The following is a 26621-nucleotide window of genomic DNA, read 5'->3' as shown; positions in this document are numbered from 1 at the left end:
GGCCAGGGGGAGCCCGCTTTCCCCTCCCCGTCACCAGGGAAGGCGGGCAGAGCCGCCGCAGCAACTGTGACTGTGTGTGCGTCACGTCCGCGGAGAGCCACCGACCTGTCTGTGCCCGAGGGCGCGTCAAGCCGCGTGCAGCGCGCCCCTAGCGCCTGCCCTGTGAGTGAGGGGGCATCTTTCGGCACAGGTCACTCAGCTTCACTGCTGTCAAGCCAGATACTTCGGGGGGGGCGGGAACTCTGGTCCCCTCCCACCCGCCACAGTCCGCGCTCTTCCCCCTACTCCTCCTGCAGGGACCCTGGGTCTCCTTGATCGGGGAGCCCCCCCCCATCTACAAAGTGCAGAAGCTGGTGCCTTGAAGAGTCAAGTTAACAGCTGAGCTGAGTCCCCTGAGCTCCCCTGTACAGGAGCAGAGACCTCGTGGCCCGGCTGCGCCTCCGTCTACGCGGGGGTGGCTGGGTCACAGTCTGATGGTGTTGCAACCACGCAGCGGGAGCGGGCTGGCTCTGCCGGGCACACTGCGCCCGTGGATGACTCTGGAATTCCCCCATCATCGCCCACGCACCGCGGGGCTCCCCCTCCCCTGCAGGTGCCACGGCGGGGGGGACGGACGAGGAGACCCGGCCCCGCTACCCCCTGCTCTGCAGCAACTGACTCCCGCCCTGCAAGAGATGGTTCAGTCCAGCTTCCCCCTCCCCCGTGGTACCTCCCGGATGTTGATGGTGTCGCCTGGCAACGAGAAGATGGAGCCGGTGGAGCCGGGCAGCGGGTGAGCAATAGGGACAAGCCCCAAAAGGCCCCGCGCGGGGAGGACCTGTGCCGGCCCCCCCGCGATCCTCTCCTCAGCCCCTCATCATCCTCCCCCCTCCTTCCTCCCTGTCCCTTCATCATCCTCCCCCTCCCCCTCCCCCGCCCCTCATCATCCCCCCCTCCTCCCCGGTCCTTCATCAATCCTCCCCCCTCCCGCCCTCATCATCTCCCCCCTCCTTCCTCCCGGTCCCCCAGCCCCTCATCATCCTCCTCCCCCCCTCTTCCTCCTGGTCCCCTCCAGCCCTCATCATCCTCCTCCTTCCTTCCTCCCAACCCTTATCATCCTCCCCGCTCCTTCCTCCCTGTCCCTTCATCACCTCCCCTTCTTCCTCCCGGTCCCTCCAGCCCCTCATCATCCTCCCCCTCTTCTTCCCAACCCTCATCATCCTCCCCCCTCCTTCCTCCCTGTCCCTTCATCATCCTCCCCCCTTCCTCTCCCGGTCCCCTCCAGCCCCTCATCATCCTCCCCCTCCTTCTTCCCACCCTCATCATCCTCCCCTCCTTCCTCCTGTCCCTTCCATCATCCTCCCCCTTCTTCCTCCCGGTCCCTCCAGCCCCTCATCATCCTCCCCCTCTTCTTCCCAACCCTCATCATCCTCCCCCTCCTTCCTCCCTGTCCCTTCTCATCCTCCCCCTTCTTCCTCCCGGTCCCCTCCAGCCCCTCATCATCCTCCCCCTCTTCTTCCCCACCCCTCATCATCCTCCCCCTCCTTCCTCCCTGTCCTTCATCATCCTCCCCTTCTTCCTCCCGGTCCCCTCCAGCCCTCATCATCCTCCCCTCCTTCCTCCCAACCCTTATCATCCTCCCCTTCTTCCTCCCGGTCCCCTCCAGCCCCTCATCATCCTCCCCCCCCCCACCGCTCATCATCCTCCCCCTTCTTCTTCCCAACCCTAATCATCCTCCCTTCCCCTCTCCATCCCCTCATCATCCTCCCCCTCCTTCCTCCCGGTCCCCTCCAGCTCATCATCATCCTCCTCCCTTCCTTCCTCCCAACCCTTATCATCCTCCCCGCTCCTCCTCCCGTCCCCTCCAGCCCTCATCATCCTCCCCCCTTCTTCCACCCTGTCCCCTCCAGCCCCTCATCATCCCCCCTCCCCCTGCTCATCATCCTCCCCTTCTTCTTCCCAACCTCATCATCCTTCCTCCCCCTCCAGCCCCTCATCACCCCCCTTCTTCCTCCCTGTCCCCTCCAGCCCCTCATCATCCCCCCTTCTTCTTCCCAACCCTCATCATCCTCCCCTTCCAGCCGCTCATCATCCTCCCTTCCTTCCTCCCCCAAACCTCATCATCCTTCTCCCCTTCCTCCCACCTTATCATCCTCCCCGCTCCTTCCTCCCGGTCCCTCAGCCCTCATCATCCTCCCCTTCTTCCACCCTGTCCCCTCCAGCCCTCATCATCCTCCTCCCTCCCCTTGCCAGCCACTCATTCATCCTCCCCTTCTTTTCCCAACCCTCATAATCCTCCCCTCCCCCCCAGCCCCTCATCCCCCCCCTTCTTCCTCCAATGTCCCCTTCCAGCCCTGCATCATCCTCTCCCGCCTTCCCCAAACTCAATCATCCTTCTCCTCCTCCCAACCCTTTATCATCCTCCCGCTCCTTTCCTCCTGTCCCCTTCCAGCCCCTCATCATCCTCCACCTTCTTCCTCCCAACCCTCATCATCCTCCCCCCTCCTTCCTCCCGGTCCCCTCCAGCCCCTCATCATCCTCCCTTTCCTTCCTCCCAACCCTCATCATTCCTCCTTCTTCCCAACCCTCATTATCCTCCCCCCTCCTTCCTCCCTGTCCCTTCATCATCCTCCCCCCTTCCTCCCAATACTCATTATCCTCCCTCCTCCCCCCTCCCTGTTCCCTCCAGCCCCTCATCATCCTCCCCTTTCTTCCTCCCAACCCTCATCATCCTCCCCCTCCTTCCTCCAGCCGCCTCCAGTCCCTCATCATCCTCCCCCCCGATGGGGAAAAGAAGCAGTGAGGGAAAGGGACAAGGAAGGAGGATCCTTCCCTTCCCTTTCCAGACCAGCCCCAGCCCCCAAATCCTAGCTCTCTTCCAGACTCTGTCTTCTCCAGCTGCACCAACATTCCATCTGTGTTCAGTCCATGTCCGTTTCTGGTTCTCAGGCTCTTGCACAACCCTGCAGTTACTGTGTTGCAAACAGAGCAAATCCAAGTAATAAACTGTCTTCATTCACACTGAAACAGGCCTTGCAAGTGTTCCTGATGGTGTTAGGTTCTGTATGTTTACAAACTCCTGCATTTGGTTCTGATCTCTGTTAATGCTCCAGCAGGTAGCACTAGTATAATATTTGACCTAAAGCCAAGCTTTTCATTTTTCTACGTTGTTATTCTGCTTAAAATTGTTCAATAATTTTGTTCAATTTAATTAAGCCCTGAATCAGATGTTGGACAAATTTCAGAAGAGGAGGAGGAGAAGGAGGAGCTGCATCCAAAAGGCAATGGGGTAAAGTTGCAAATATGAAGGACTTTATGCACCTTTGGAATTAGAATCACATGGGAATTAGTGCATATTTTGGTGCCTAGATATTATGTGGGTGGGTTCACAAGAAATGCAACTAATATTGAAATATTGGATTTCCCAAGAAATGTTGAAACAAAACATTCAAAAAACAAAAACTTCAAAACACGGAAAGAAACATTTCCCCAAGAAATGTTAGAGATCAGAGTGCCTTTGTCCTGAAAAGGATTAACTAGAATATTCAGATCAGATTTTGGAAAAATTTCTAACTATAAGGATAGTTTAGTACCGGAATATGTTACTGAGGGAGAATCCCCATTGGAGGATTTTAAGAACAGGTTAGACAAACAACTGTCAGGGATAGTCTAGGTCCTGCCGCAGGGCAGGGGTTAAACTGATGACCTCTCAAGGTCCCTTCCAGTCTTACATTTCTGTGATTCTTTTGGGATTTTTTTTTTGTACACATCACTTTACTAATGAGGATGTACAAAAGATGTGTGGGAACACATTTACTTTGCAGCCAGAAAAACATTAAAATAGTTAAGACACTAAAAATATCCTCCAAATTTTCAAAAATTGTGAATACAGAAACTTCCTCCATCTGAGAAATTGTGATCATCTATTGGTATAATATATTTAATAGTCAGAGTGGTCTACTCCTAAAGAAAATTCTAACATTTATTGGGAAATATTGTGTCTGCAAACAAGTCAATTCATAATCTTAAGCAAGACAAAACACAGAATAAGACTTCACAGAGTTTGAGTTATGGACTTTGATGTTGAATTTTTATGATCATTTCAAGTTGCTTTTGGGTTAGGGATTTTCTTTTTGTGCTACATTTTAAAATAACCAAGCCATTTTTAAAAATCTCTGTAGAGTCTGGGAGGAATTTAAGGGTTTACTACCACATCTCTAACAACTGCAGCACTAGCAGATGCTTCAATATTAAGAGCATTTCCTTACACTAGATGTAAAGTGCTGTGTCTCGGCCTTTTGGCTAAGATCAGTACATAATGGGGAACTTTGATTGGAGACAGTCAGTTGTTACAATGTTGTTTTCTGCTGTATGCTAGGTGGTGCACCCAGAGAGTAGCCATACCAGAAAGGAAGAGGCAGATGGTGTTTCACCAGAGGAGCCAGGAATGGAACTCAGCCCAGCAGAGCACAATGCATCTGAGTCCCCAGAGCCTCTGACTGTAGAGGTGGATGTTTATGAATTCTTCCTAGGAAAGCGTGGTATCTACAGAACAATCAATCCAATGCTTTGACATCACAAATCATTAACAAAGCATTTCAGTGTAGCAAAAAATTGAGAAAATTATTCCATCTTATCAGGGACATGAAAGGGGGGCCACGGGAAGCTTAATTTGGCTACATTCCAGTTTCCAGGAGAGTCTTGTAAAACTTAGCTCTTACTCATCTCTGACACAGCACTTTTCATCTGTAGATCTTGGAGCATTTTTAAAGGAAACATAAACACCATTATCCCCAATTTATCAGTGGGGAAACTGGTTCACGTGCTCTGATCCTGTCTGATCAGTGGATGTTGGAGAGAAGTTTGTGTCTGTTGGGTGAAAGTTGAGTTTCCCACTGAATATAGATTTTGCTTTTTCATTGTCAAAGTTCTCATCGTAAATAAAGATAAATCTCTGCATGGAGCTTTCGTATTTAGTAAGGGCCTCACCCTGTGAGGTGCTGAGCAGCCTCTAACCTTATTAAAGTGATGACCTCAAGCATCTTGGTGCTTGGGAATTTGCAGGACTTGGCCCTAAGAGTCGTATTCTGGTATTATGGAAATCTGAGTGCTCATTACTGTAATACAGTGATTAAAGAATTTACGTCCACAATCCATGTTCAAAATAGAAGACATTGATTATTTGAAGTACAACAGGCTCATTGCATATATATAGTTTACAATGTTACAAACATACATAATAAATTGACTGCAGCAAAATAAATTTAAATATGAATTTATTGAAGGAGATAGAATGTACAGATTATTCATATTTATGTTCTGGGCTAAACGATATTTCACCATAGACGTTTTACTGGGCTGTCTCAGTCCACATAAGAATCCTCCTATTTGTTTTCTCTTATTTTCAAAACCACTCCAAGGACCTGATTTTCAGAAGTACTGAGCATCTTTGAGGCCAGTGAAAGTCAATGTAAGCTGCAGAAACTAAGCAGTTATGAAAATCAGGCCTTAACTGTTTAAGTGGGTTATCTGTTTGTAAGAGTAATTAGGTTGCATCTATCCAAGGCTCTAAGTACCCTAATACATAATTAATAGTACAACAAAATCCCAGCAGTGCTAAAATAATCATTCAAACCGGAACTCAGCTAGCCAGCCACCTACAAAACAATCCTTCATAGTTCTGGGAAGAATATCCTCTCCGAAACAACCTGTCAGACAGGTGTCTTTTCCAGTGGGCCCAGATGGTCACCATGTTTGGGCTATTTTGGACCAAGGGGAGAGCAAGTTCTGTAGTCCTGAACACTCAAAGAAAATGCCCTGCCAGCTGCCACCTCTTCATAACCAGAGGGACTCAGCTTGGGCTCCCTGCTGATCACAGCTGCTGTGGAAGTTTGGCCCAGGGAGAGAGGCAATCCCTCAGACAGACTGGTCCCAAGCTATTTAGGGCTTTATAAGTCATAACCCGCACCTGAAATTCCACTCGGAGATCAACAGGCAGCCAGTGCAAATCCTGGAGCACCAGTGTGACTTGCTTCCAGTAAGATGCCCCACTTGGTAAGTGAGCCACTGTGTTCTGCACCAGCTCCAGTCTAGGATGGCTATAAGGTGTATCCTCGGATATAGCACACTGTAATAGTCTTGTTTTGTGATAACAAAGGCCTGGGCAACAATCTGAGACATAATGGTAGTATCTAATTACATTAATAGAATCCTACGATATTAGAACCTAGTGACTTACAGCATTAGTTAAAAGGAACAGTCTGAAAGAGACAGACAGAAAACGAAGCGATTCGTTCGGGTATAATGTGACTTTGACAACTACCTTCTTCGGTAAAATCTAAAGAGAGATTCTTCACTTCTGAGTTACAACTATGGGAAATTAAAAATTTCTCATGGAAATTTTGACAGGGCCTTAGCCACTGTAGTCCTAGCAGGAGCTGCTGTTATACTAGATGTGGTCAGATTAGATTCATTTCCTGTGCACTGACACTGCAAAGCAGCTGTAAAGCACTGTAGTAATAGTCCTTAGTAAAGAACATGGACCATTATAATATTGTTTTGTTGTGTTCTACTTTCTGGTTTTGATCTGTGCTAGGGAATGCAGCCAGAGAACGGTGATGACAAGGAAGAGGGAGAGGCTGTGCCTACAGAGGACCCAGGAGAGAGACTCATCCCTAAAGAGCAAGAGGTCTCAGGGGCCATGGAGCAGGAGACCTCGGGGGCCATGGAGCAGGAGGTCTCAGGAGCCATGGAGCAGGAGATTGCGGGGGCCACGGAGAAGAAGGTTGCAGGGGCCATGGAGCAGGAGGTCTCGGGAGCCACGGAGAAGGAGGTTGCGGGGGCCACGGAGAAGGAGGTCTCAGGAACCACGGAGAAGGAGGTCACAGGGGCCACAGAGAAGGAGGTTGCAGGGGCCATGGAGCAGGTGGTCTCTGCGGTCACCTTTGGAAAGGTGATTAGTTATGAATTTAAACTAGGGGAGCATCTCATTCACAAAACCTACAATCTAGTGTATAACATTACATTCGCAAATTGTTGAAGCAAATCTAATACTGTAAACACACACCATGCAAGAGACAGGCTAATTGGAAAGGAGACAATTGGTAACCAGCTATGGTGGATAAAAAACTCTTTACAAAATTCAAGGGGTTAGTTCATTATTGCATGCATTTCTAAAGTGCCCATCACCATGAGTGATACAGCCTTGCTGGTATATCAGTCGGATAACTTTAGAGCCTTTTAATTGCTTTCCAGCTTCCTCAGGAAGCAGCAAGACTGTTTTTATAGCTGATTATTTTTCTACATTGTTTCTCTCTTGTGATGAAAAAGATAAGCAGAATTTTAGTAGCAAACTGTTAAAATGAAGATCCTTTTACAGCCCTGATTTTATATGATAGCCTTTGTGTTCCAGGAAAAATTCAAAGAGGTTTTCTCAGACCAAGTGGAAGTGGATAATCTTCCTCCCAAACTGCCTGACATGGAACAGCCAGTGATAGACAGCTGGACCAGATCCCGCAGGTCCTCAGGAGCTAGCACCCAGAGGTCTGCATTATCAGTGCACATGGAGATTCATGCTGAGTCAGGTATCAGTCAGTGTCTTACTAATCATACTATCCTTGCAGCCAGCTTTCAAATACAGTATCCAGTTTTTTCTCCTCTCCCAATAAATGTGAATCTATTTGGACATACACTATCAAATCTAAAAGCTTGTCTACACAGGGAACTCAGAAAAATTAATTTGAATTAACTAAAGGTGTGAATTTAAAGTGTATTAATTAAATAACATTAAGCCCTCATGTGGACACTTATTCAGAATTAAAGTGGCCTTAATTTGGTTTATTTTAATTCACACTTTAAATTCACACCTTTAATTCAGATTAATTTTTCTACGTGTCTCCATTTAGACAAGCCTTAATTCTTATGTTTAGCTAAGACTACTAAGCCTTATGTTTAGCTAAGACTACTAAGCCTTAATTCTTATGTTTAGCGTAGACTGCTAAGCCTGTTCTTAAATCTTTTCCATAATAACTTTCCTCCTCACTGTTAGAATTACTATATATTTTTATTATGATTTATTTTTTGTGTGCTAGTGACAGTGTGAGGCAATCTAAAATTCCAAAGAAAGCTGGCTCTGTTAGGTACTTTTCCCCCCATCAGGACATCGGCTAATCTTAAAATGCCTTTAAATGCACTGAATTCTCAGGTGACACTGGGGTAGCCATCTCCTCTCCGTATTCAGACTCTGCGTTTCAGCAGTTTAACCATCACCTCAGCAGGCTTGGCAGTGAGGAAGAGAATGAAAGTCTACATTATGCAGATGAGCAAGCTGAAATAGAGGGCAGTGAGGAAACAGAGGAGGAAATACAGCTGATTGTCTTGGACCCGGAACATGTAAGAAAAGTCCAAATTCAAGACTTGTCACTGGTATTGAGAGTTCCATGAAAACTGGGAGGCAAACTGGGCCGTGGTTTAGCTGCATTCTAGGTTAAATATGTTATACATCCTTTTTACAAAAGTTCTGACTCCTGTATAGTATCTGCTCCCTCTGTAGTAAATTAGGGTCGCAGGTTAGAGCAATGGAAAAATCTGGTGAATTTCAGTTCTCATGAAAATGAAGGACCTATAGCTGGTGGGCAAGTGCTGTGCAAGCTTCCCTCGCACAGCTCTGCCATTCATTTTACTTGTGAGCTCCAAAGACTCTGGGCCTCTCCTAAACAGAAACGACTAGTGATGCCAAACTAGGTGGTAGTTTTATGATATGAACAAATGTCCACTAGGCTCAAAGCTGAGTCTGCATAACCTATTTCACTTGCAGCCTGCTCAGGACAGGAACCCAAGTCTCCCGAGGTGAAAATGTAGTGTTATACATACCTGACACATCTTCCTTGATAACTTATTCATGCAGGTGTTATAAGGATGCTATCATCATCTTCCTTCCCTCTCTAGCCCCTGATGAGAAGATTCCAAGCTGCCCTAAAGAATTACCTTAGTAAACAGATGGAAAAAGTGACCATGGAGCTTCGGGAGCTGGTATAGTAGTCTTCCGTGGATTTCCCACCGCATTCCAGCCCTGTCCAAATTGGTGTGAATTGACCCATCTCCTCTTGTGTCTGCAGACGGTGGCCACAAAACAGGGTAAGGTGCAGAGGGAGGAGCTGGGAATGGTCCTTTATGGGGTCCAGCAGCAGCTGGCCCGGCTGCAGATGGAACTGGAGAAGAACCAGGACCGATATTCTCAGATAGCCATGGTGCGTCGGCAGCTCGAGGAGGAGCTGCAGGACATCAGACATTTGTACAAGAAAACATGTCAGAGCACTGAGGATGAACGCAAGAAAGGTGACTGAGGTGCTCTTGCATAGTCTTTCCTTATTCTAGTCACATAAGGACAAACGATGTTGAGCGTAAGTCAAACAATGGTTTGAAGAACATCAGCCCAAGCATTCAGGAATAGCGCACTGACTGAAAAGATCAACCCAAGCATATCCTCCATCTTTGTCATAAGAAAAATGCTTTTCTGTCCCTTTAAGGGGTTCCTTTGAACAAAGGCCATTCCTGGCAAATAGGCTTTCATAGATTCTAAGGCCACATTGTGATCATCTAACCTGATCTCCTGTATAGCACAGGCCAGAGAACTTCCCAAAAAGAATTCCTAGAGCAGATCTCTTGGAACATAAGAACGGCCACACATCCATCTTGCCCAGTATCCTGTCTTTCGACAGTGGCCAATGCCAGGTGCCCCAGAGGGAATGAACAGAACAGGTAATCATCAGGTGGTCCATACTTGATCAAGTGATCCGTTCCATCATTCCCATTCCCAGAAAAACATCCATTCTTGATTTAAAAATTGCCAGTGAGGGAGAATTCATCAGGACATTTGGTAAGTTGTTCCAATGGCTTTCCAATACTCAACACAACTCATTTCCCACCATTTGGCTATTTATACTTGTCTGAGGCCTCTGCCCTGGACTGATGAGGCTTTGGTGAAGATTGCAGATCCTTAGTTGATTAGACAGTCTGGTGCATCAGATGACGGTCTTCTGCATGGCAACCCCTTACAGTCAAGGAAATGAATTTAGCTGGGCTATTTCAGTATTGTGGAGATACAGGATATACTGGGAATTGAGGGCACTTACCAGGTCTCTTGGGCAATTTCTCCCCAGGAATTCTGCTCCAAGAACTGATGTCCATGCCCACCTAAGAGAGAAGCATATGACTTGGGTGGATCTTTTAGAGGTTTTGCTCTGTCCACATCCTAATTTCTTTCTCTTTTAGCTCTGGTATGGTACATGCTACAGAAATCCTCTTCTGTAACTAACCTTTCCACCTATCTCCCCAGTTTCTGTAATGCAGACTGAGGTGGAAAACCTGGCCCTGCGTCTGTTCTATATGCAGAACATGGACCAGGATGTGCGCGACGACATCTCTGTGATGAAACGGGCAGTGAAGAAGGCTGAGGCAGACAGGAACCAGGCTGAAGTGGAGAAGAAAAAACAGGTAAAGGGCAAATATCAGGTCTGACAAAGAGGCTGTGAATTATGTCATTGGAGTTCAGAGTCCCTTGGGGAAATGTTGTCTTGTCATACAGAATGCTAAAAGAACATATTCTAGGAAGATTGGTACAAAATGTGGTCTGCCCTCTTCCATTCTTAGATGGTATTTGTTTGCAAATACCAGGTAGTTCCTTAGATGTGTGTTTTCTAAATCAAATCATTCATAAGAACATAAGAATGGCCACACTGGGTCAGACCAAAGGTCCATCTACCCTAGTATCCTGTCTTCCTACAGTGACCAATGCCAGGTGCCCCAGAGGGAATAAAGTTAACAGGAAATCATCAAGTGATCCATTCCTGTCGCCCATTCCCAGCTTCTGGCAAACAAAGGCTAGGGAAACCATTCCTGCCCATCCTAGCTAATAGCCCTTCATAGACCTATCCTCCAGGAACTTATCTAGTTCTTTTTTGACCCCTGTTATAGCCTTAGCCTTCACAGCATCCTCTGGCAAGGAGTTCTACAGGTTGACTGTGCGCTGTGTGAAAAAATGCATCCTTTTATTTGTTTTAAACCTGTTGCCTATTAATTTCATGTGGTGACCCCTAGTTCTTGTGTTATAAGGAGGAGTAAATAACACTTCCTTATTTACTTTCTCCACACCAGTCATGATTGTATAGACCTCTATCATATTCCCCCACTTAGTCGTCTCTTTTCCAAGCTGAAAAGTCTCAGTTTCATTAATCTCTCCTCATATGGCAGCTGTTCCATACCCCAATCATTTTTTGTTGCCCTTTTCTGAACCTTTTTCAATTCCAATATATCTTTTTTGAGATGGGGTGACCACATCTGCACACAGTATTCAAGGTGTGGACGTACCATGGATTTACATAGAGGCAGTATGATATTTTCTCTATTATTATCTATCCCTTTCCTAATGATTCCCAACATTCTGTTCGCCTATTTTTCCTTCTAAATTAAAAAAAAAAAATCCCAGAAACCTTCCTGACAGCAAAAAAAAAATCAAAAAACACAGCACACCTTCTTTGAGCAACTCTGTAGTAACAACCCAGTATCCAGACATGCAAAGGAGGAATGTGAGGTTTAGTGAGGACAACCCAGTATCCAGACATGCAAAGGAGGAAGGTGAGGTTTAGTGAGGACAATCCAGTATCCAGACATGCAAAGGAGGAAGGTGAGGTTTAGTGAGGAGAAACCTTATTTTCAAGCCCCAGGGGGATTATTCTGAAAGTGATTTTGCAACACAAAATATAGCTGGCCGGTTCATTTTAACTCATGCTCCCTCTGCTGGTTAGATGGCTGCCTCTTGCAGCAGAATAAATATTGCAGGAGTATGTGAACAGTGGCAATGGAGTGTGGATTTTTGATAGCTATTTAGAGGGCATTTTCTTCTAAATTATTACCTTTTAAGATAGTCAGATGCCATGGTGAGGGGCACAGTATAATAACCTAGATAGAAGTTAGGTGACATTTTGGATCTGACACTCTTCCTTGATATGAGACTGACTAATATAAATGGACTAAATGAAAATGAATCCTCTGCAGAGTGATGCAATGTACTGAGCAATCTTAACCACTCAGCAGAGATGGAGATGACTGTCGTCACATGGCACTGCACCCACTAGTGAGGATGGTGAAGATCTGATAGCCACCCCATCTAATGCAACAACCTCACTTGACCCTGCTTCCCCCATGTGATTCTGGCTGAATTCATGTTGTCAGGGTTGGGATTGTTTGCAGTATTTGTGCTGATCTGTTGTAGTCTGATTTCTATAGGATCTGCTTGTAGACCGCTTAACAAGGAAGTTCAATGAACTGCAAGAACAGATTGGTCTGTATGAAGCTCAATTTATTGCCCAGGCTGAAGACACAAAAATAACACGAAAAGCAGTGAGTGAGGTAGGTGATGACAATATTTTTCATGTGTGGTTAATATTACATTTTGTGTTGGAGACACAGTACACACACCCTGGGTTTGAGTCCAAAATCTCACACCCCTGTCCTTTGTGTGAATAAAGGGTTTCCTATGTTCTTAAGAACAACAACAAATAAAGCTTATCCTGAGTTGGCTGTTTGTAGGGTTTCCCCCTGCAAGACCTCCTGTCTCACCCCCTTAGTTCCTTTACCTTGGAGAGAGAGACACATCCCTTCTATGCTCCTGGATTGGAGCTAATCAGACCCATCAGGTGTGACTGATAGGATGGGTCTTCAGCAGAGTAACTCCATGCCAGGTTCAGTCTCTGACATCCATTTTCCTACATATTAATTACATATCTTTCTCCAGTACATCAGAGTAGCACAATATCCAAGTATTACATAGTAATTATATTTAGCTTTACACCTAGGTGTTACCGCAGTGTAAATAATAGCTGTATAGTGCTACCATCACAATACGCTGCACAGATGCACTGATCCAACTGTGCTAGCACAATACACCTTTTCTAGTCTGGATTTTCATATTAAATCTGTAGCTTAATATATTACCATTTACAGTACATTGTAAATTGTATCCCATAAGACACACAGGATGTGAGACAAGGCTGAGTTAATTTTGCTGTTGGGGCCTTGACTTTTGCATTTCCTTTCCTTTCTGCAATTTTTGTCTGTGACCTTAATGTTGCAAAAAATGTTCATGTACATAATGATATAAATTGCACTTTTGGTTACAGTAAAGTCGTTAGAGTAACTGAAACAAGATTCAGAGTGGTAGCCGTGTTAGTCTGTATCAGCAAAAAGAATAGGAGTACTTGTGGCACCTTAGAGACTAACATTTATTTGGGCATAAGCTTTCGTGGAGCTATAACCACACTTTCTCGGATGTCATTTGCTAGTGGGAAGAATTAATTAGGAGAGAGATAATAAATTATACTAGAGAGAGAGAGGAGACGAGAAGCTGAAAACAGTGGGGTGGCCATCATCGCTAACTGCCTACAAGACTAATTCAATTCGTAGAGTTGGGCTGTAACAGCAAGAAAACAAACGTTGTTGAGTGATAATCCGTGCGCCATTTCCTAACTAAGCGATGGACAAGAAGGTAGTGAGTACACAGTAGGGGAAAACATTAGCATGGAGACAAATAGTTTTAGTTTGATTGTTGGCTGGACACCATTAAATGTAGGCTTCGAATAAGACCATGGAGTGGACTGGGTCTGTTACAACTGAAAACCATTTCCCATGCTAGAATTTCTCCCTACTGAGTACTAACACACCATGTCATTGTCAGCTGTTTGAAACGGGCCATCTGATTATCTACTACATCACAGAATTTTTTTTCTCCTGCTGATTAATAGCCCACCTTTAATTGCTTAGTCTCCTTATGATTAGGTATGGCAACCCATTTTTTTATGTTCTCTGACATGGGGATCATTTGTGCAGTCGTGATTGTTGTGTGATGTGTGGGAGGATCAATGATATAGATAGTGAGTATTAATATATATTATATATATATACACACACATATCTCTTCCTACTGTATTTTCCACTGCATGCATTCAATGAAGTGGGTTTTAGCCCATGAAAGCTTATGCCAAAATAAATTTGTTTGTCTCTAAGGTGACACAAGTACTCCTCATTCTTTTTGCTGAAAACAAGACGTAAGCCAGGGGTCCCCAACGCAGTGCTCACGGGCGCCATAGCACCTGCGGGGGCATCTAAATGCGCCAACGTCCTGGCTGGCGGTCGAGAATCCACCGAAATGCCGCCAAAACGCTGCAGAAATTCAGTGGTGACGCCTCTCGATGACGCCGCTTGCCGCTGACAAGTGATGTCATCAAGAGGCATCGCTGCCAAAATGCCGCAGAAATTTGGCAGCATTTCGACGGATGCTTCACCACCACCACGGTCCTTCGTCTGGCACCCGCCAGACAAAAAGTTGGGGACCACTTATGTAAGCCAATGTGTTTAATTCACTTGCTCTACAAGGGTAAAAGTACAAAGAGCCAAAGAAAGTGCAGGGGATGTAGGAAAACAAGAGAAGACAAAGCATGAATATTTTGAGCTGTTTCTTCCCAGCTGTATTGTGAAATGAAGGGAGCAATGAGGATGGAATGTAGGTGTGAGACCCCAGCCTAGTGATGATTCAGTATCTCAGAGTGGTGTCTCTCTGCAGGCTTGTATGGAGATACAAACTATTAACATGGAGAAGAAGCAACTGATGCATCAGTGGGATAGCAGTTTGACTGGAATGAAGCGACGAGATGAAGCCTACTCTGCCATGCAGGAGGCACTAAGGTATAGCATCTGAAAGTGGGCCAACAAAAAGAATAGCTACACTTTGGATGGGAGTTGATCTAAGAGAGAAAAGAGTGCTGTCAAAGTTATTGTTGATATAGCGTTGTATGTACAATGTGCACTAAACAAAGAATAAATCTGTTCTTCTGAAGAGCTTAGAAAGGCAAAGGGTCATTATGGTCAGAAGCATCATTTTTTGTTAGTGTTTTCTCCCTTCACAGTATGATCTTCCTTCAGAGGTATGAAATAGATAACTAGGCAGAGTTCTCTGGTTTGCATTTCACTCTCTCCCTTGCAGGACTTCCCAGGACAAAAGAAGAGGCATCAGGATAGATTTACCTAGGTAATCTGCAGTCATGATTTGGTGACATTCGGCAAGAATCCATTCCTCAGGAAATCTCGATCTTTGGTGCTGAAGGGAATGTGCATTCTTTCTTTAGCCCTAAAACTTGCCCAGTGGAGCATGAATCAGCAAAATATTTTTCTACTCTGATTTCCTGAGAATAGGGAGAAGAACTGAAATAAATTCATTTTCTATAGACACATTTCCTTTTGACTTTTGGTTTCTCCATCCATCTGCCAAGAGCTCTGTGTTGTCACATTCACACTGCAGGAAGGGAGACATGCTGACACTGTCTGCTTTCCCTTAATCTCTATGTCAGGGTTGGGAGAAGGATGTTTCCATTGTCAAACACCCACCTCTGCCAGCCACTTGTAAGGCTCCATCATGACTATGATGTTGGTTATTCCGCTAGTTTCAGTAGCTTGGTACCTGTGTAATGAAATGTGCCTGTGGGAAGACATTGTGTGGCAGTGGACAGGTGATGGCAAGGAAATGCTGGCTGAACTTGGGAAGCAGAGAGGGCTTCTGAAGTGGAATACGTTACATCCCCAACTCAGGGTACTCAGATATCATCGTGAGGGGGCGGTATTAAAACATGGAATGGAAGTGGAAATAAAATGGAATTTGTTGCTGAGTATTTGGATACTTTTAAGATTGAAAGGTCAGCCAGCTGGAACCCAGCTGTTCATCCAGCAGCTAAGTGCTCAGCAGCTCGGTGAAGGTAGAGAGGAACTTTGTGAAATATTATTGTATTTATCACAAGCCTGTGGGCGACTATTGGGATTGCAAGCAGTTTGTTTTAACTGCAGAGGTGCAGGACTTGCATCCATGTGACTGTGGAGGGAGAAATTAGCGAGGAATTCAACAGAAGATCAGGACAGACGAGAGAAATACTGTCACTGAGTTAATTACTTCCAGGCACTCATCAGCTGGATAGAACCCACCCAGAAACAGAATATATTTTTCACACAGTATGTTGTAAAGTATTTCATAAAATGTACTAAATGTATGTTAAAATACTCCTGATGATATACAAAATATGTTTAAACTGTGACAAAATTGGTTAGTTTTCATGCAGTCAGCTAGGTACATCTGTGGTAAATGTGTATGATGTCTTTCTCACAATCACACACTTGAGAATACAGCTTTGCTGAAGTAGTTTACTCTAAGCAGAGAAGAAGAATGCTCGCTTCTCAGCTGCTGCAGGCAATCTGTGATTCCCACCTCCTCCAACTCCCCATAAGTGAGAGAGCTGCCTGCTTCTCTGCATATACTGGCATCTTCTTTGGTTTCTCTCTCCTTAGTGTAACTTCCCAGCATGGTGACCCATCCACTCCCAGTGTATCCAGGCTTTGGTCTCCTTCACCCTTCTCATAAGGACATCCTCTAGAATGTAGCCTATTGGCAAAGAAATGACATGATGCCACCAATAACAGTTGGGTCATCAAAGCATGGGCTTGGTGGAAAGAGGGGGGGAAATATTATGAAAAAGAGCATACCTGTTCCAATACAAATGGATACCTGAGGACCTGAAAGGACCCCTTCCCCAACAGAACCTAGGTTATGCCTGTCCTTTTGGTCAGGCAGGACTGAAGACAGTTCCTCACCTCAGTGTCCCTTCTGGGCCAAGTGGAGCATGGTGCTAGAGAGCCTTGCAGGGAGCCTCTATCCTCTCACTCCTAGAGCTGGGGCCCCAGTAGTTCTGTGTTCCCATCTGAACTGGCCCTGGGAGTTTTGGGCTGAGATCAAGCCCTGAGGACTCATCTCCTGAACTGCATTGTAACAGGACTGGGAGATCTAGAGCACAAGCAGCTATTCAAAATTATCCAAAAAATTAGGTGCATTAGTTTTATTTCCAGCAGGGTGATTTTAATGAACACAGATAGTCCCAGTGCTGAATGAACTTGTCTGATTTTCTTGCTCTTCACTTACCCATTTCTGCAGCAGCCTGTTTGAAAGCAGGAGTTTAGAGTTGACTATCCAGTGCATAAATCAATCCCCATGATACTCTCCTGTCTTCTCCTTGCCCTTGCAGGCAGTCCAAGCACCAGCTCAAGTCCTTAGAGACAGAGATCCAAGTCTACAAGAAGTCAGTCATGAAGGAGGAAGAGAGGAATGAGCTGCTTGCCAGCATCTTGAACCGCTCCGAGAATGATGGCAACATGAGCAAGAAGCTGATTGCCCAGTGCATGGCTAAACAGGATGCCCTGAAAGTTGAATACAGCACCTATACCCGCACGCTGCATGAGACAGAGCAAGCCCTCAGCAGGGCCAGCTCGGTGAGACCACATACCCATGGACAAGAGGCTTTTTTAATCAGACATTGATATTTTGTCTCCTGTAGATTTCCATCCACTTTCCCCAAATCCCGACAGCCCGTGCTTTTGAACAGCCCTGTTTCCGTGTCTTTCCTCTCAGGACCGAGCTGCTCGGATGAATGAGCTGCAGGCCATCAGTAAGGAAATAGAGAAAGAGACTGAAGCCAGACAGGAGTTGGAGAATCAGATCATGGCAAAGCTGCAGGATCAGCTGATGTCCAACAAAGCAGCAAAATATTTTTCGCAACTGGCTGCTAAACTTCATAAGAGAAAGCTGGATCTGGTATGGCATCTGCTTCTTGTGACTGATGGTAGCTGACATTCAGGAGAGAGAGACACATTCTGTGTTTATTCCCTCCAGGATACTACAAGCATGGCCCAAAGGACATTGCCACCAGTAGATAGCCTTCCTTGCCAAAAAAAAAAAGGAACCCCTATCTAAAGCAAGCTCCATCACATTCCCTGTGTTCCTAGTGCTCCAGCTACTGCCAGGAGGACACGGCTTTGTCCCTGACTGTAGCATTCTAGCCATATTCTATCTTGGGTCATTCCCTTTGCCTTATTAAATTTCTCGTACAGTTTCAAATGGCTGGGATTCTTCTTTACTTACAGTTCTAAGCTGTTGCATTATGTTGCCATGTGATGTTAAATTGCTGTTTCACTCTACAAGTGGCTGTATTTCAGTGGCAGGTGAAGTGACTCCCTTGTAAACTGTAGGCTGAGTTTGTAAAATACTTTAGGACTCTTCAGGATGAGAGGTGCTATAGAAATATGAGAAATCTCTGTTACTGTTAATCAAGTTTTCAGGTCTTGTGGAAAGGGCGCAGGGGACATTCCTATTAAGCATAGAAGTAGAAGGGCCTGCCAAGCAAAATGCAGCTTCTCTGAATTCCCCTCCAGGTGCAGATGTGCCTGAGAGCTCTTCCCTGCCCAGCTGCCTTTTGAGGATCATGTTGCAGGGTTTCCGAATATAATTTAGCCAAAGAAATATTACTGCCATCTTGTACAGCAGGTACTGGCTTCATGTTCGGCTTAGGGAATGGCAGAGTGATGCATCCTGGGCATGTTTAGACTCAGGGCTGCATGCTCTTATATGTGGAAAGGAATACAGCAGACCTGCTCTCTAAATGAAGTGAACCAGAGGCGACCAAAGCACAGAGCATGAAATTTTACGATCTGGCTGCCCTCATCAGCATACAGAGGTGCAGCTCACAGAGACTAAAGTTCCAGCAAGAATTGTGCCATCCTGACTTGAGTAACCTAGTGGTCACATCAAGAATGTAGCAGCGAGTGCTCAGACTTGTGTTTCTATGGGCCCTGTTTCTCTGTTCAGTATTAAGGCGACTTCACTCTACTCCATTTTCTATAAATCAGGTGCAATCCTTGGGCTCCTGGCAAGCTGTTAATGCAGCCTTTGATTGTGAAACATGCAGGCAACTCCGAGATGGATCTTCTATAGTTATTTGCATCTCTGTATCTGTCTGGCCAGATGTAATTGAGGCGTATAGGTTGGGAAAATAACTTCAGGGGTGATAATGGTGATGATAAAACTTTGTCTTCTCTAGCATCTTCCCTCAAAAAGGACTTCAGGATTACTGCCTCCCATCATCCCTAGGAAGTAGGTAAATATCATTATCCCCATTGTACTGATGGAGCAAGAGAGGCACCGAGAGGTTAAGTAACTAGTCCAAAGCCCCATAGCACATTTGATAGAGCTGGAAATAGACTCCAGGTCTCCTGACTCCCAGACCTATTCTTTACATGCTAGAGGTGTTCCTCTCTTAGCCATGTTTCGTTGCCAGGATTGCAGACCTGTGGATTACTGCTGAATGACAATGCTTTTCTTGTTGATGATGTTATTAGGAGCTGCATTTTTCCAAAGTTGAGAATGACACAGCCCAGGTCATTCTGGACACAACTCACACCAACTGCAGGCTCGCTATGCTCCAAAAGACATTCTCTGAGTTGGACAAGGAAATGAAAAATATCAATGACCTGATCAACCACAGTGAGAATGAGATCGCCAAGCGCAATCTCCTTATTGAGCGCAAGCAGGGGGTCATCAACCTGTTCAACAAGAAAATGGAGATGATGATTTCCCAGTTGGGGGTACGTCCCTTATGCTTAATCCCCCAAACCTGATTTCATTCTTTGATGAGATTACAAGTTTGGTTCATAAAGGTAACTGCGTAGAAGAGGTAATAGACACGAGTGAGGTAATGAGAGGAGGTGTCTATCCTGTACAAGGCACTCAGAATGCCTGTTGTGCTGATTTTTGTTACTATCTGTATCCCTAAAAAACTATCAAAGCAGCAGCCCTGGCCAATACCTCTCCTGGGAGGCCAGACTAAATGTAAATGGAGATAACCCCAGTTCTGGCTGGTGAATTCTGCTGATGATGTGAGCAAGTCCCAGTTTAGACTCATGACTAGTTTTAATGCAAAAATTAAATCCCAGCTTCACGATGTGTCATTTTAAGAAATAATCCAACAATTGATTAAGAGCAAATCTATGGGATGAGGATTTTTCTTGGTGCATTTAGGTACTTCCATTCAGCGTGTGCACGAACAATCTAAACACAAGAAAGGGAGTGGAGGAGGGTAAAGAGGAAAGCCATACACAGTTCTCTCTGCCTGTGCATAACAGAAACGAGTTCTGTACAACCAGAAGCAACACCCAAACCTGTTCACATGATCCCAGAACTCAGAGAGCAGCACTGCTGATGCAGCCATGAGCTGGAAAAACATTTGGATACCAACATGCAAAATGAGCATTTCAGGCACCCCTGTGCTGAGCTCCAGAAGGTCTGGGAATGCCACTGTACGTAGCCTCTTTGTCTGACTAATCCCAAACTTCTTTCCTTTATAGGGCCAAGAACTGGGACCCTTGGAAGTTGAGATCAACAGACTGACCAAGCAAATAGATGAATACAACTCAGAGGTGATGACACTGCAGAAGTACTGGCTTAGGCTGCAGAAAGAGCTGGTCAAACTGACCCACAAGCGGGAAGAGCAGCTGGCCTCCCTGGATATGTTGAAGAAACAGATCACCATCATGGAACAAAAGAAAGTGCGCACTGAAAGTAAGCGTTTCCCTCAATCCTCCTGGCAATGTTAATCAACTAGCGGGCATGCACTGCCAGAGAACAAAGGGAGAGAAGGTTCAATAACTTGTAATATTAGAACCCCTCAACAAAGAACATTTCCAGTATCTGCAAGCATAGTGCCACATATGAGCAATACAGTGTATCCCTGGGTGCACTCTGGGGCTACAAACCAGGCACCTTCTGCCACTCATGCAGTCTGGTATCCCTGCTAAGGGCTGGATCTTGCAGCCCTTGCTTATGTAAGAGGAAGGGTTGCAGGATCGCACCCCAAGTGACCATCTTGATATGTTACTGTTCTTAGGAAATAGAGTCATAAAGGGAAAGGCCAGAAGGGACTGCCAGATCATCTAGTCTGACTTCTGATGTATCACAGGCCACCAGCACCTGCACACTAGACCCAGCAACCAAATTAGACCAAAGTATCGTGGCTTCCAGGAGACTAAACTATTATGTGCCACAGGCAGAGAACAGGAGGGACCGAGGTGCACCAGTGCCCTAGGCCCCAACAATGTCAAAGAAGTGAGATATGTGACAGGTTACCCCCACTCTGGGGTACCACTGAGCCTGCCTGGTGCATCATTTCCCACAGTTGAGTCCTGGCCCCTCAGGTGTTTCCAGGTGTGGTGTTGCAGGGAGAGTGAGGTCCCCCCATGATGTCATTTTTCCTCCTTTTGTATCATCACCCCACTTGGTGGAAAGCTCCTTTGCTGTGACCTGGGTCAGACAGTTCCCCTTGTGCAGTGCTATCTCGGAGAGGTTTCTATTGCACACAGTTCCTGGGGTAATCCCTGCGCTTGTATGCATTTCCTTAGTGAGCCAGTAACATTGTTTGGCCTTGTCACTGTTGTACCTGAAAGGCTGCTTGGGGGTGTTTTCAGCCTCAGGACGTGTTTCAGTAACACATACATAGCCAAACTTCCTAACTTCACACACGACAATAGCACATAAAATCTATCTAGAAGATGAAGACTTTTAGAATGATACCTCACAAGACATCATTTGTACGAAACATATCCTAATTACATCACAGTGGTGAATACTGGGGAGTTGGGATGTCACAATATATAGCTAGATAACCCTGGCAAGTGACCCACATCCAAACACTGCAGAGGAAGGCAAAAACCTGCAAGGTCACTGCCAATCTGACCTGGGGGAAATGACTTCCTGACTCCACATATGGTGATCAGTTAGACCTTCAGCATGTCTGTTACCTTTTGTCTAACAGGTGGCTGGTACTTGCCCAACCCTGAGATTATAGCAATTCTAGCATCCCAGTCCTCCTTTCATCATAACCATTTTCAAAACATGGATTTGATTTGGGCTTTTTGGAAAGGCTTGTGGCTTTGTCAGTGTCCATGGAGACTTTCAGAGTGGGTAGCTACAAGTGCAGCTTTGCCTACACTGTCAGAACTCCCCCAGTGCCCTGGTGAGTACTCTCTGCTTTCACTTTTAAAAATCTTTTCCATCTCTTTCCTGGAAAGATGAAATCCAGCAGGAGAAGAACGAGCAGAAAGACATTGAACGCCACATGAGGAATATGGCCAATGACTTGATGAAACTCAACATGTTAATCAACAAGAACAGCCACAACTCGGAGGAGCTGCAGCATGGCAACACCATCATGGAGAATGAGTTTGTCCGCTCACTCAAGGTAGGAAAGGCGTTGCTCCTCGTCTCCAGGACACAGCCTGACACACAGCAATCTTGCTGAGCTCCCACTGGCACGGCATTGCAGGAGACAGTCAGAGATTGCTAACTGCTGCCCCTATGGCACAAAACACTGTAACCAGATGGCAATGTACAGCTATGCACAGAAAGGCTGTCCCAATTACGTTTCTGTGCAGAGACAATGATTCCCTTTACATAGCCAAGGAGGGTTAGAAATTCTACCTGTGTTGTGGGGAGGGTTGTCAGCCAAAAGGGGCAGGAAGATCAGAGGCAAGCAGTGAGCCTGCCAGCGCCTCTCAGTTTGACACAGTGATGTTGATTTCTGCTTCCTAACTCTAGGCAGCAGAGAGAGAGTCAATTGAGATGCAGGAGAAGCTGGACCGACTGCATGAGGAGAAAGAGAGACTCCTAAACAGCCTGGTGGAAGCAGAGTGAGACCCAGACCCCTTGTTTATGCCAGTGTTTGAACTCTCTTGTCATGCAACTGCATTATCCTTCCTGCCCTAATGCTGTAGGGGAAAATGCATTCTGTCCTATCCTGTCAGATTGACATGCTCCTTTTCTGGCTCCCCTTTACCTTGGATGGGAAGGTGGGACGAGTTCTGTAACTTCTTGTAACCCAGAAGGTTAAGGGTCGATCATTTATTTTCTGCAGGCCAAGTACAGTCACAGTAACTGCTCCATCCTGCTGCACCAGCAGCCTGTTTCCGTAGATGAATGAGAAGCAATGTGGTCTCCACTCGCACTCAGTGTTTGGCCTCTGGTCAGCAGAAGGCTGCCAGTGTTGAGTGTGTGGGGGAGAGAGGAAAACCCAGTATGCAGTGGTGTGATGTAAGCCCAGTGGCTGTTCAGAGGAAGGTAGCTACATAATCCAAAATTCTCAAACTTGGGACTTCACAGTAGGCCCCTAAATAAAGGGCCTGATTTTTCAGAGCTGCTGAGTTAACAAATGTTGGCATTAATCCTCTATGCTGCAATCCCAACCCCGACTTCTACCATTATCATGACACTTCTGACCTGTAGAACCCTGATGGACTCTCACATTGAGAGCACCAATGGGTCATGTTCCATACAGTGAACTCTTAGTTTTCTGCTGGACTGTTGAGCTTTGGACTCAGAATGGGGGTCCATAGTGGGACATCACATATACAAGGGAATCAAGTGGCAGGGTGACCCCTTCTTTTTCATACAAAGGCATCCCCTCTCATTCTGTCCTTGAAGGCATCAGATCATGCTATGGGAGAAAAAGATCCAGCTGGCCAAGGAGATGCGTGCTGCAGTGGACTCAGAGACAGGGCAAGGCGAGATCCGAGCCATGAGAACAGAGATCCATAGGATGCAGGTGAGCCAAGGTGGGAGGGGGAAAGAGGAGATTCACAAGGAGATTACCCAGCCTTGCAGGAGATGCTGAAACATCAAACAGTATATAGGAGATAAGGTGAGGAAGGATTGTCTCCAAGATTCCTGGCAGTGTCAGGGATAGGTGTCTTCCTGTGGACCTGTCCAGCAATTGAACTAGCTCAGCATGCTGTTACACCTCTTTACACATTCCTTGTGTTAGCCTAGCAGTGGGGGAGCTCAGCAAAAGGTAGACCTGACTGGGAAGGAAACTTACAAGATAGTGTTTATCTTACTACATGGTGGCTCAGTATGTAACCAAAGCAGCACTTATGGAATACTACATCCACCAATGCACTGATTCAGAGAAGTGTTTCTCTCTCTGTGAAGGCAACCTCCTCTCCCACCCACAGGATACTTCTACCCTCCTTCCCTTATTATTGCGTTTAGATTGATTGCATTGAATCTTTAGAAGATTGTGTTGGGCAAGCGGACAGGGAGTCAGTTATTAGTCTGATGCCCTCTAGATCCATGCTGTGCAAACCTGGCTCATGATTTTGTTGAAAGATTTGGGCTGTCAAGGCCAGTGTGTCAAATGTGTCCAGTCTCGGCAGCTGGAATCTGTCACACTGAAAGTCTTCTATCAGATATAATTAGTGCCCGCTGGGGATCTTCAGAGTTTCTCTCTCCTCACACATGGCAGGTCCGCTACAGCCAGCTGACAAAGCAGCAGGAGAAGATGATTCGAGATATGGAGGCTGCTGTCTCCCGCAGAGAGACCATCATGATTCGGGGGGAGGGTCAGAGCAAAATGGATAAGAAACATTTCACCAAGAGCGACTTCCACCACAAGACACAGGAGCTGCGGAAGAAGATCAAGGAAACCCAAAAGGTGAGCAGGTAGATAGGGGCCATAAGAACTGATTTGTTCTGCACTCGCTTTGTAATTAGAAACATGTCAGATACTGCTTGACATCAGCTTTGCTTTATGACCTACTACCAGACTATGCAAAGAGGATGTCATGCAAGGTTCACTGAGCCAACCTTTCTCCCAGATGAGAAGGAGAGTGCTGTGGACATGTGTCAGTGGGGAAGAGGACACTGGGGATAGGCCATGGTGAAACTCATGTTGGTCTACAGGATTCTGTGGTATTCCTCATGTAGCTCTGATGATCATCTGCTTTTTGCTATTGCCTGAAGGGGGATCACGTGCCAGACCCACTAACCTTCTGTCTTAGAAGAACTTGATGGGACTTTTATTCAAACCCCTCAGCACTGCTCCTCATTCCCCAGTTATCCTATTATCTTTAATCGCTTGGGATTGGGATACAAAGTGCTTGGAAGGAAAGTGCTTAGTGCATATTCTGTGCCATCTGCCTCTCTTCATGGTAGTGTAAAGAAAAGTGCAGTACTGTGCTCCAGGCATGGAGACACACTCACTGCACAGCAATGCAATGAAACACCAGTGGACTGTCACCTTTCCTGGCCCAACATTAGAACGCCTAGTGTGCCTAATGGGCATCTAATAGCGTCAGTGCCTGAGCCTTCAGGCCACAAAGTATACTTACTAAGGAACTACAGCCTTGAAATGTCCAAGAAAGGGGGAAGCTCTCAGGTGATAATTTGGCAATGGAGTTAGCATGCAGAGGCAGAATCTCAAGTTTCCTTCCCTTCCTTTCATTAGAACGCTCAAGACTGCAACAGAACCATCACAGAGCTGGAGAACACCCAGAAATCTCTCAGCATCAGCCTTCTGGAAAAGCAGCAGCAGCTCTCTAGTTTGCAGGCTGAGGCAGATGTCCTTGATGCAGACATAGAGCGACTTCAGGACAAGAAACGTTGGGTAGGGAGTCTTTAATACATAGGCACTGCATGTATTATTGTCCTGTGCTGCCAGCCCACACAGCCTTCCTACCTCATCCCAAACCACATGTACCCAGCTCAAGCTGGATATTTGAGCACCATCATGTTCATGTTCATGTTCCGCTCTAGAACTGGAAGTCTCAACAATAAGAACAAAGTTCATCTGTGTGGGAGACAGAACTTTCTCTGGGAGTGGTGTGACTCGACTGACCTCCCTTGTCTTTTAAAATTCATAGAATTGCTCTGTCTTTGCAAGATTTCCCTTCTATGCATGTGTCTGATTTGGAGGTTCCCTAAGCTATGTTGTGATCATTTATATATGTAACAGTCAACATCGGGGATGCCCATTTGAGTAGTTACAACAGGACTTCACTGAGCTGTCCCTCTTAACAATCCCATTTCAAGATGTGATAGTCACTTTTCCTCCCTCATTTAATTAACTCCTCCTTACTCTCCTAGCTCCCTTCATTCAGTCAGATGGCTTTAATGCAGTTTTCATTGTTGCTCTTCTAAGAACCTTTCAGAAATTGTGGCCTACCAGAATCGTCGGAAGCACCTGCAGGCAGTGAAGGACGGGAAGTATACCCCACTCTGCCGCACTCAGCAAGCCCTGCAGAAGGAGCAGCAGCAACAGCAGGACCGGCTGCACACCATTAATGTCATCATCCATCAGATTCAGCAGGAGTATCCTCAGTACCAGAGGGTGCTGTGCTGGCTCAGCCAAGCCCTGGACTCCAGGCTTGGGTCACAGGAAGCAGAATAGACAGAAGCACAGAGCCAGATCTGAATAAAGTATCTTTTGACAAATATTTTCACAAATAAATACAGTATAAACTTTTACTGCTCTTGTCACTCTCCTGGATGTTGGAGGCTGAGTAACAGAAAAATGAGTAGCAGTTGGAATCTGCTTCTGAGATCTTGGGTTCCAGCCATGCGTACCCTGCTCCAATCTCTGGCTTTTCTGTCTGCTCCAAGACAACAGGCTGGTTTAGCTCCAACCACTCATAATTGTGTATTGTGTTAGAACATGGGAAGGAGGTGCAAGTCCACCTTTAGGGGTTAAGTCGCACAGTCTTCTCCATGGACAGAGGGACAGGTCCTAGAGCACTTTCTGCCAAATCGGGGGAGCTCACCAGATTTGAGCTGCATCAAAGTTGAAGATGGAATATGGATGGCTCTGGAATGGGAAGATGTGTGCAGACAGGGCATGAATGAAATGGAAAATCCTCTAATCTTGTTCATACTTCTCTTCTCTACAGAATACTGT

The 26621-nt window shown here is 46.0% G+C and overlaps 1 protein-coding gene across 3 annotated transcripts; it reads left to right on the top strand.

The window, feature by feature from the left end:
- The first annotated feature begins 123 nt into the window (after positions 1–123).
- On the top strand, positions 124–26194 carry CCDC40 (coiled-coil domain 40 molecular ruler complex subunit). Of its 3 annotated transcripts, none has more exons than XM_032797206.2 (21): positions 127–772; positions 3196–3268; positions 4358–4486; positions 6575–6931; positions 7391–7562; positions 8219–8370; positions 8926–9009; positions 9096–9315; positions 10316–10473; positions 12265–12387; positions 14597–14718; positions 17097–17340; positions 17480–17662; positions 19243–19488; positions 20248–20461; positions 21967–22136; positions 22493–22584; positions 23375–23495; positions 24195–24383; positions 25176–25334; positions 25869–26194. In XM_032797206.2, the coding sequence occupies exons 1-21, from the start codon at positions 474–476 to the stop codon at positions 26115–26117; spliced, it is 3756 nt and encodes a 1251-aa protein (XP_032653097.1). In that variant the 5' UTR covers positions 127–473; the 3' UTR covers positions 26118–26194. The 3 variants fall into 3 exon arrangements, with proteins under 3 accessions (XP_032653100.1, XP_032653097.1, XP_032653096.1); XM_032797205.2 differs by having other exon boundaries at positions 8183–8370; XM_032797209.2 differs by lacking the exons at positions 24195–24383; positions 25176–25334; positions 25869–26194 and having other exon boundaries at positions 124–772; positions 8183–8370; positions 23348–23461.
- The last annotated feature ends 427 nt before the right edge of the window (positions 26195–26621 follow it).

Source organism: Chelonoidis abingdonii, chromosome 13, assembly GCF_003597395.2.
Source record: "Chelonoidis abingdonii isolate Lonesome George chromosome 13, CheloAbing_2.0, whole genome shotgun sequence".
In the NCBI taxonomy this organism is placed as follows: Eukaryota; Metazoa; Chordata; order Testudines; family Testudinidae; genus Chelonoidis; species Chelonoidis abingdonii.
The sequence above is the reverse complement of the archived record's forward strand: the minus strand, read 5'-3'. Positions and strand labels throughout refer to the sequence as shown.